This window comes from Perognathus longimembris, chromosome 2 (genome assembly GCF_023159225.1).
Source record: "Perognathus longimembris pacificus isolate PPM17 chromosome 2, ASM2315922v1, whole genome shotgun sequence".
In the NCBI taxonomy this organism is placed as follows: domain Eukaryota; kingdom Metazoa; phylum Chordata; class Mammalia; order Rodentia; family Heteromyidae; genus Perognathus; species Perognathus longimembris.
In genome coordinates this window covers 15,250,326-15,260,018 of record NC_063162.1, presented here as the reverse complement: position 1 = coordinate 15,260,018, position 9,693 = coordinate 15,250,326, and the positions used below count along the sequence as shown (strand labels likewise).

Here is a 9,693-nt window from a genome sequence, read left to right as displayed (position 1 = left end):
ATTAACAGCTCAGAGAGAGAGCAGTAGTTCCTCCCCCATCCCCCCTCCCCCCAGTCCCTGCCACGCACTCCCCACTCTTGTCTGCAAGACAGTGAGTTGACAGATGTTTGAGGCTTGCTGCAGCCTTGGCTCCCAGCTGTGTGCATGGCACAGGAGCTGTGGGAACACTGGGTTCCACACTTGCTCGGTGTGTTCTGACAGGAGAGAGAGCGTGCTGCACTTTCCCTGTGCTGCTCCATTCCTGTTAGAGGAAGCCACCATGCCGGAGTTAAGACGCAGCAGCCAGGCACGTGTGGGTGTGGCCTGGCCCTCTAATTACAGATTTAATTCTGAGGCAAACACACAATTTCACTTCAATAGCTTTTATTCATTGGTAAATTGCCTAGTTGATCATTATAATTCATTGAGCATTATAATTTTCCTTCTAGTCACATGCTCCTCTTAGGAAAAAAATAAGTTGAGAGGATCCTTTACTTAGATTTAGGTATCTAGTTAAAATGCCTGAAACTAAATCCTGACTTGGGAATGAAATGTTACCATCCAGGTCTGTTACCTTGTTAACAGCTCAGTTATAAGTAGAATTCATTCATTCATTCATTCATTTATTCATTCATTCATCTTGCAAGTCTTTATGATGTCTATGCCAATGTGTCTTTTATTTTAGTATTTATCACATTTGTTAAAAACACAGATGTCAGACCCCATCCCTGTTTTACTAGATCAGAACCTCTAGGGGTCTGTTCTAGAAACACAGTATTTAGTTATCATTTATAGTACTGGAGACGGAACTCAGCCTTGCTCATGCTAGGCAAGTGCTCTACTACTGAGCTACATCCTCAGTCCCCCAGAAACTATGATGAAAAGAATAGCTTGTGTTGGATGTGCCCTGGGAATACAGGATGAGCAAGACAGCCTACCCCTTGTCAGTGCACCACCTATGAGTAGGTAGGGACATTAGCAGGTCCCCCACGGTGCTGGAAGATATGCATGGGCACAGGGGCTGGAAGAATGGCTTCCATGGCGACCATTGCCATGGTCGCTGGTATCCTTTGCTCTGCACCCGCCTCATCACTGGGGAGTATTTGGTATCTTGGAGTGCAGGATGCTCCCCTCCAGATAGCCAGATGTAGAGTGCAAGAATGTACCTTGCTCCATTCAAACTTGTTCTAGTCACAAATGGACAAGAGGGAAAGAAAGGACTAGAGGAATTTACCTACTTGTCAAGCTCTCCCCTCTGGAAGAAGAGCCTCACAGTGGGGGATTAAAATAAAAACTTGTTGGGCTTACAATCAGGAAATTCAGGGTCCAGGCATAACCTCCTCCTCCCGCCTGGGGTTTCTTTAGCCTCTTGTTTTCTCTATGTAGGCAAAGTCACAGCATTTATGTCATGGGATTGTTTTGGGAACTCAATAAAATAATACAAAGTGCGTAAACTGCTCTGTACTGTCCCCGATGTACGGTCAGTGCTAATACATTATTTTTATTAACAAAATTAATAACTGTTGGACCACCATTTGTGTGTCCAGGTGTGGCTCTTTCTCTGGTCACCATTGCCAATCTCCATATTTCTAGTGGCGGTCCTCTGTCCTCTTCCTCAGTTCTGTGGAGGGCTGCTGGCTTTTCAACCTAAGCCCATTCTTTGTAGCTCAGGTTGGCATTGTAAGCTTATAGAATGTCCCCCCCCCCCCCCCCGGGCCATAAGCTCTGCCGTTGGCAATGCGACTCCGCCCCTGGCTACCTGAGGGGCAGGCAGAGCACCTCCCAGCTTAGTTGCATGAGGGTATAAAGACCCCCCCCCCAAAAGAGAGTTCAGGTGCCATTTTCCTCTCCTCTGTGGGAACTTGGCCTTGCCGGTCCTGCTGGCAATAAACTCTTTTGCTCTATGTGACTTTGTCTATGGTCTGTGGTTCTTCTGGGACAATTTTCCTTTCAGGCATCATAAAAGTCCTCAGGAAATTCGGATTTCCTCCCTTCATTCCGCCAGGGCTCTTGCTTATCACTTCCAACCCCACTGAAATGTATTGTTTTGGGTGGAGGGTCTTCAACAGCCTTTCTCAAGGGATGTGTGTGTGTGTGTGTGTGTGTGTGTGTGTGTGTGTGTGTGTGTGTGTGTGTGTGTGACATTCCACCTTAGACCCGACAAACCATATTTTTTCTGCCAGGGCATTCTTTCCCATGTGACAGGCGGGTTTAGTTAATTGTCTTTGTGGCTCTCTCTACTCAGCATCAGCTCTCTCCACTAGCATAGCACCAAAACCTCCAGCAAAAACTAATAGTGTCCATGGGGCTTTTTCAAGCCCACAGATACTGCTCCTGTGTGACAGATGAAGGAGACAGAACCTCTGATGATCAGGAAGCTAGGCCAAGAGGAAGAATTCTGTGTGGAAAGCAGCTTTGGCTCTGCATATAGCCCTAGCCACGATGCATCCGGGGTACTTCACAGAAGGCAGCGCGTGATCCTCTTAACAATCCCGTGTGCTGGCTGCAAGACTCTGAGTTCCCTGAAAGACCTGTTTCCTTTTGAGAAGAGATTCTGAAACTGGGAAGGAAGAAGCTGGCTGGCTGCTTGGGAAGCATGTAGGAAATGGGACAAGCGCTGTCATACACAGGCTAGCAGTGAGTTTTCAAGAAGGGGAAGCACTGTGGACATTGTTCATCTCTGCACTGGCCCATGGCCTCTTAAGGAAAGGAGGAGGACAGGGCATTGTGTGGGAACTGACATGGAGAGAAGGAATGGGCTCCCAAGATGCTGACAGTTTTATGAACAACCATGTGAATCCCAGATGGTCCCAGGCTTTGATGTCTGCTGCTTTTTACATTCACACTCCAGGTTTGGGGCTCCTGGAATTGTGCAAAAATTGTACATAGTCCCAGTAAAGAGTTGAGTAGAAGAGAGGAAACAAGGGACTTAAAAGGGAGAAAACTCTGCTTTCTTACCTTTCAGGATCCCTAGTGTTACATGAAGGGGGGGGGGTGCCACCTTGGCTAAAAACTGGAGGGAAGGAGTCTAAAGTCTAATGAGACATTTGTGAAATAGGTAGCAAGAGCAGCAATCACCATTACGTGCAGGATGGAGACATCGGCTAGGGTTGAAGGTGAGGGTCAAGGTCATTCTTTGAGTCAGTCCCCCTAGACCTGAGCCTGCACCTAGAGGAGAAGTCTCTTCAGTTCTTGGAATTCCACCTTAGATGGCCGCATAAGGCATTTTTGGGGCTTCATGGGCCCTTTAATACGACAACTTTTCTTTAGGTCTAATATCGATGGTGCAGGCATTTCCTATCCTCCTGGGCTTTCTGGTGGATCTGCCTGCTGCTCACAGCGCAAGCTGGCATGGTGACTGAACCCCACCCAAGGCCTCAAACACAGGTGGGAAAGCTTGCCATTCTCCAGAGAAAAAACATGCGGTCTTCCTTGGAGGGCATCTTCCCTTAAGAGAAAGACATGTGTGGATATGGGGTGAAGTCTAGCTTTGAAAGCAAAAACAAAAACACCAACAAACATCATTTGGCAAAGTTATGGGGTGCAGTGTGCATGCAAGCAGAGCAGTTAACCTTTCACCTCCTTAAATATATATATATATATATATATATATATATATATATATATATAACCACTTTGGCTAGCAGGTAATCATAGTACTTACTTATGGGGGTATAGTGTGATTCCAATACATGTAGACAACATGTACCAACCAAATCCAGATAATAGTCCCATCTTTGTGTTAGGAGTCAGGGAGCTTCCCTTTCGTCTAGCTATTTAAACATGCGTCAAAGACCTGCAGATTCTCGGAGGATCAGCGGGGAGGCGAGCCGGGAGGCTGGCGCAGGCCTCCCTGGGATCTGCACCAGGGTGGGCTGTAGGTCCTGACTGGCACGAGGGCCTGGCAGCCCTTCCTCGTGTGACTTTATTTGAAAAAGTTCTGCCCTCGCCAGAGGTCGAAACACAGCAGTAGCTGCTTTGCGAAGATTTCTGCAACAAACAAACAAAAAGCCCCAACTTGTTTTAAAACCTGGGTTCTCCCGTGCTCAGCTTAGATAGATCCAAACTTGCCTGGAGAAAGGAGGTGCAGCCGAGGACCAGCGAAGGGAGCCGGCACCCAGTCAGCGGGTCGCTTCCCGGCCGTGACAGCCAGTGGCCAGCAGGTGTCAGTGCGCCCTCGTTCTGCCGCGGCGCCCCGCCCGGCCTCCCGGACCCCTCCCCAAGTCTGTCCAGGGGCGCGCGGTTCAGACCCTGGGTTGCCCACGTCCCGCAGACAGGTCTGCGGCCGGGACGACGGGTGACTGCTTCGGACCACATGTGAACTTGGGCCGGCCTGCGGGCGCGCGGGTGCTGCCCAGCCGCTGTAGGGGGCGGATCGGAACGCGCTCCTCTCTTTCCCCCCCCGCCAGGCTCCCTCTCATCCCGGCCGCCGGGATCCCCTGCCTTCCAGCCCAGGGTTAAAGGCTGCTCTAAACCGGATGCCACCCGTCCCCGAGGCTACGCCCCTGAACCTGGCTCAGCGCCCCCGGCCGGCCACCCTTTCCTTCCAGGACCCAGCTCCATGTGGGCGCTCCTAGGTGTCCGCGGCGCTCCGCCGGGCCGGCCCAGCGCTGCCCGGCCAACTCCCAGCAGGAGCCGCTCCCCAGCCCCAGACGAGCTCTCCGACCCCCTGGATCTCGGTGCCCGCCTCTCCGGAGGGCCGGTCCCGGCTGCGAGGCTGCGCCGCGCGCCGCTCCCCGGGGTCCGGCGCTGGGCGGGCGCGGGTGCTCGACCTGCCGAGGGGAGGCGCGAGGGGCGGAGGAGGGTCGGCTTCCCACGTGGGGGCTGACGCCGGCTGCTCGGCAACGCCGGCTTGATCCTGGGGCTATAAAACCAGTCCACCGTAGCCAGGCGGAGCTGCAGCGGCTCCCGCTCCGGTGCAGACGCCCCGCCGCTGTGGCGCGCGTCGCCCGCTCAGCCTTGCGCGTTCTCCTCCTCCCCGGGCCCTCGCGCTCCGGCGTAAAGCTCGCTCACGCTGCCCTCGGACCCCAGGCCCGCCCTGCCTGCCGAGCTCGGGTCCCACCGAGCCCACGTTCTGAAGACAGCCTGCCTGCTGCGGCGCCGCGCCTCTGGGAAGACCGATCCTTGGCTCACCTGGCCCGGCCCGCTCGAGGACGGCGACACCTTCATGCAGCCCCACGCGTCTCACCCAGCCGCCGCCCCCGAGCTCCGCGCGCCGCTGCGCCCCAGCCCCAGCCCGGCGCGCAACTTTGGAAGTCCTGGGGCGCTAGGAGAGGCGGCAGAGCCCGCGCCCTGGCCCCAAGTCGGGCCCAGCCCGCACCGCCGCGCCTAGGGGAAGCAAAGATCGTCCGGAGGAGTTGAAAGATAGACTTAGGACCCCCCAAGCCGAGCCCGCAGCAACCAACCCCCATCGGCTCCCGCCTGGGGTTGGGGGCGGGACTGGCACAGGGTAAGACTTCTTGCTTTCTCTCCGGTTCCAGAGTCAAGCTCGGTGTGTGTGTGTGTGTGTGTGTGTGTGTGTGTGTGTGTGTGTGTGTGTGTGTGTGTACACATATATACTTATATGTAAATACAGGAATTTCCTGCCCTCCTCTCAAGTCATCTTCTTGAAGAAGCCATCTCTAACCAGCGGCTCGCCCCGCTCTCTCCCCCTCCCTCTCTCTCCTGCCGCTTAGAAAGAAAACTTGGCCGTGTTTGGGAGCTGGGATCCAGAAGGCGCCCACTCCGCGGGACCGAGGCGCGGGCCGGCGCCCTTCGCGGGAGCCGGGTCCATGGGACACTAGCGCCCCCCCCCGCGCCCACCCTCCCGCCACAACCCCAGTCCCGGGCCCCCTCCGTATGTGAGACGCGGCGGGGGCGCAGGAGGGAGAGGAGGACTCCGGGGCGCCGGGCCGGAAGGCAACTGGCAGCAGGCCCAGGCGAGCGGGCGCCCGCGTTGCGTTCATGTTCCGCCAGGAGCAGCCGCTGGCCGAGGGCAGCTTTGCGCCCATGGGCTCCCTGAAGCCGGACTCGGGCAATGCGAGCTGGAACGGGACCGAGGCCCCGGGGGGCGGCGCCCGGGCCACCCCTTACTCCCTGCAGGTGACGCTCACGCTGGTGTGCCTGGCTGGCCTGCTCATGCTGCTCACCGTGTTCGGCAACGTGCTGGTCATCATCGCCGTGTTCACGAGCCGCGCGCTCAAGGCTCCCCAGAACCTCTTCCTGGTGTCCCTGGCCTCGGCGGACATCCTGGTGGCCACGCTGGTCATTCCCTTTTCGCTGGCCAACGAGGTCATGGGCTACTGGTACTTTGGCAAAGTGTGGTGTGAGATCTACCTGGCGCTGGACGTGCTCTTCTGCACCTCGTCCATCGTGCACCTGTGCGCCATCAGCCTGGACCGCTACTGGTCCATCACGCAGGCCATCGAGTACAACCTGAAGCGCACGCCGCGCCGCATCAAGGCCATCATCGTCACCGTCTGGGTCATCTCGGCCGTCATCTCCTTCCCGCCGCTCATCTCCTTCGAGAAGAAGCCGCCGGACGCCCAGTCGAGCGAGCCCCGCTGCAAGATCAACGACCAGAAGTGGTATGTCATCTCGTCCTGCATCGGCTCCTTCTTCGCGCCCTGCCTCATCATGATCCTGGTCTACGTGCGCATCTACCAGATCGCCAAGCGCCGCACCCGCGTGCCGCCCAGCCGCCGGGGCCCCGACGCCGCCGCCGCCGCCGCCGCCGCCGCCGCCCTGCCTCCGGGGGGCGCCGAGCGCCGGCCCAACGGCCTGGGCCCCGAGCGCGGCGCCGACCCCGCGGGCGCCGAGGCCGAGCCGCTGCCCACCCAGCTCAACGGCGCCGCCCCGGGCGACCCCGCGCCCGCGGGGCCTCGCGACGCCGCCGAGGCGCTGGACCTGGAGGAGAGCTCGTCGTCCGAGCACGCCGAGCGGCCCCCGGGGCCCCGCAGACCCGAGCGCGGCGGCTCCCGGGCCAAGGGCAAGGCCCGGGCCGGCCAGGTGAAGCCGGGGGACAGCCTGCCGCGGCGCGCGGCCGCCGGGGGGGCTCCGGGGGCTCCGGGGGCTCCGGGGGCCGGGCCGGGGGAGGAGCGCGGCGGCGGGGCCGCCAAGGCTTCGCGCTGGCGCGGGCGGCAGAACCGCGAGAAGCGCTTCACGTTCGTGCTGGCCGTGGTCATCGGCGTGTTCGTGGTGTGCTGGTTCCCCTTCTTCTTCACCTACACGCTCACGGCGGTCGGCTGCGCCGTGCCCGGCACGCTCTTCAATTTCTTCTTCTGGTTCGGCTACTGCAACAGCTCGCTGAACCCGGTCATCTACACCATTTTCAACCACGACTTCCGCCGAGCCTTCAAGAAGATCCTCTGCCGGGGGGACAGAAAGCGGATTGTGTGAGCCTGCCACGTGCCAGCCTGGCGGACAGACTCCTGCAGGTGGCGGGCCTGGCGCCTCGTGGGGACGGGGGTGGGGTGGGTGGGGGGGGGGCGCGGAGGGGCGGCCCTCGGGCCACCCCAGCACTCCCAACCCAGGACCGGGACGGTGCTCGGCCGTTCTCCTGAGAGCTGAGAGCCACGTGCATCCTCAATTGTTGTGATGGTCCTTGGTGACCCGGAGCCATTTTTCCTGGTGGGTCACCCCTAATCAGTATTGTTTGCTTACAGGTATTTTCCACCCTGGTCTCTCCTCCAGCTTCCCGGGGCTAATTTCTCCTTTTCCCGCCCCATTCAATTAAGAAAACACCACAACCACTCAGGGCAGCCCTGCCCTCCCTTCCCACCCTCGCTGTAAATACACACTCTTTTTCACACCCCCCTTCTCCTCCCAATCTCCCATGGTTACTTGGCCTGGGCTGTGATGTGGGAATCCTGCTGGGAAGGCCGGCTCCAGGCAGGACCCAAGGGCCCATCCCGGCTATGACGCCCCTTGGCAATGCAAGCCCTTTTCTTAGTGCGCCAGTGTCCCTCTGTCCTCACTGAGGGCAGTCCCTGGGGCACAGACCTGCTCTGAGATTTCCTGACAGGGAAAAAACGATTTCTGTCCTTTTTTTTTTTCTTTCTCCTGTGCCTAACAGCATAATTGCCTTGTCCTATGTAAATACTTCAGTGATGGCCCAAGACAGAAGTAAATGAACCTTTCCGCCTTGCATCAGCCCTGTGTATAAAGCCATTATCCTCGGAGGCACCGTTTGCCCCAGTAACTCACTTAAAAACTGGTTCTTTCCGGTGCCCCTCCCTGCCTCAGGGGCCGCTGCTTGAAGAAGACTCTGTATGTTTCTGTCCTGTATGTGTGCACCCTTCCTCCACCCCAAAGCCCTGACTAAGGGGAAATCGTGAAGCTGCTGTTTTTAGACACAGAGGAGTGGAAATTAGGTGGAAGCAACAGACCCAATACAATTTGCCCAAGGTAAACAGTTTGAAAAGACAAATGGGCCTGCCAAACTGTCCACCTCCAAGCCCCAAGAGCTCTTAGGTCTCAAAGTATTGCCCTTCCTCCCCCCTCCCTTTTCTGGCTGAGATCACGTCACTAATGAAGGGCCAAAGCCAGGGCGAAGCTGGAGACCTCGCGTTTACAACCCGGGTTTCTACATGTTCTGGACAGAGACAATGGAAGGCCTGGGCTCTGATTTCACTCAAGAAAAAGTAATGTCAGCACACGTTGCTCACCACGGTGGATTTCTTTTTTTAAAATAAAGTTTACAGATCAAATGTGAAATAAATATGAATTAAGTACTCCTCCTGTCTGTTATCTGAGTTTTCAAACTCTGGGAACATCTGATTTGATGTATATTGTAAAATACCTTGAAATGCATGAGCAATAACAAAATCATTGTTTGTTACATGTTGTTACATGGTCTTTACAAAGTAGATATTGTAGGGAGGCCTGGTGCAGGTATATTGCCTGTTACTGGCATCTACTTCTTGAGAACCCTGTGAACTAAACCCTAGTGTCACCCCCACTTCACAGATGAAGAAACTGAGGTGCATAAAACAAGCTATTGCTCAATGTTCATAAGCCTGTGAAAATAATTGTACTGGGATGCATGTCATTGAGGGTCTATGTCCTTTTCCCTCCCCTTCCCTCCCTCCCCCTCCCCTTCCCTTCCTTCCCTTTCCCTTCCTCTTTCATCTCCCCTATCCCTTCTTCCCTCCCCTCCCTTCCCCTCTTCTCTCCTCCCTCATCTTCCCTTCTGTTCTTCCCTCCCCTCTACTCTTCTCCCCTCCAATCTATTCTTCTCCCTTCCCTTCCCTCTCTTCCCTTTCTTCTCCTTCCCTCCCTTCCCCTCCCCTCTTCTCTCTTCCCTTTTCCCCCTTCCCCTCTTCTCTCCTCTCCTCTCCCCTCCCTCCCCTTTAATCTCCTTCCCTCTCCTCCCTTCCCTTCTCTTCTCCCCTCTTCCCCTCCCCTCCCTCCCCCTCTTCTGTCCTCTTCTCTCTTCCCCTCCCCTCCCTTCCTCTCTCTTCTTTCCTCTCTTCCCCTTCCTCCCCTCCCCCTCTCCCCTCTCCTCTTCTTTCCCTCTCTATCCCCGCCGCCGCCCCCCCCCCCCCCCCCGTGTGCCAGTACTGAGGCTCAGCTTTTTCTGCTTGAAGGCTGGCATTCAACCACTTGAGTCATGCCTCCACTTCTGGCTTTTACTGGTTAATTGGAGATAAGAGTCTCATGGACTTGCTGCCCAGGCTGACTTCGAACCTTGACCCTCATATCTCAGCTTCCTGAGTAGCTAGGATTATAGGTGTG

General features: G+C 56.4%; 1 protein-coding gene across 1 annotated transcript; it reads left to right on the top strand.

Moving 5' to 3' along the window:
• Positions 1–5,788: 5,788 nt before the first annotated feature.
• Positions 5,789–7,401, top strand: Adra2a (adrenoceptor alpha 2A). Its single transcript, XM_048335030.1, has one exon. The coding sequence runs from the start codon at positions 5,923–5,925 to the stop codon at positions 7,354–7,356; it is 1,434 nt and encodes a 477-aa protein (XP_048190987.1). The 5' UTR covers positions 5,789–5,922; the 3' UTR covers positions 7,357–7,401.
• Positions 7,402–9,693: the final 2,292 nt, after the last annotated feature.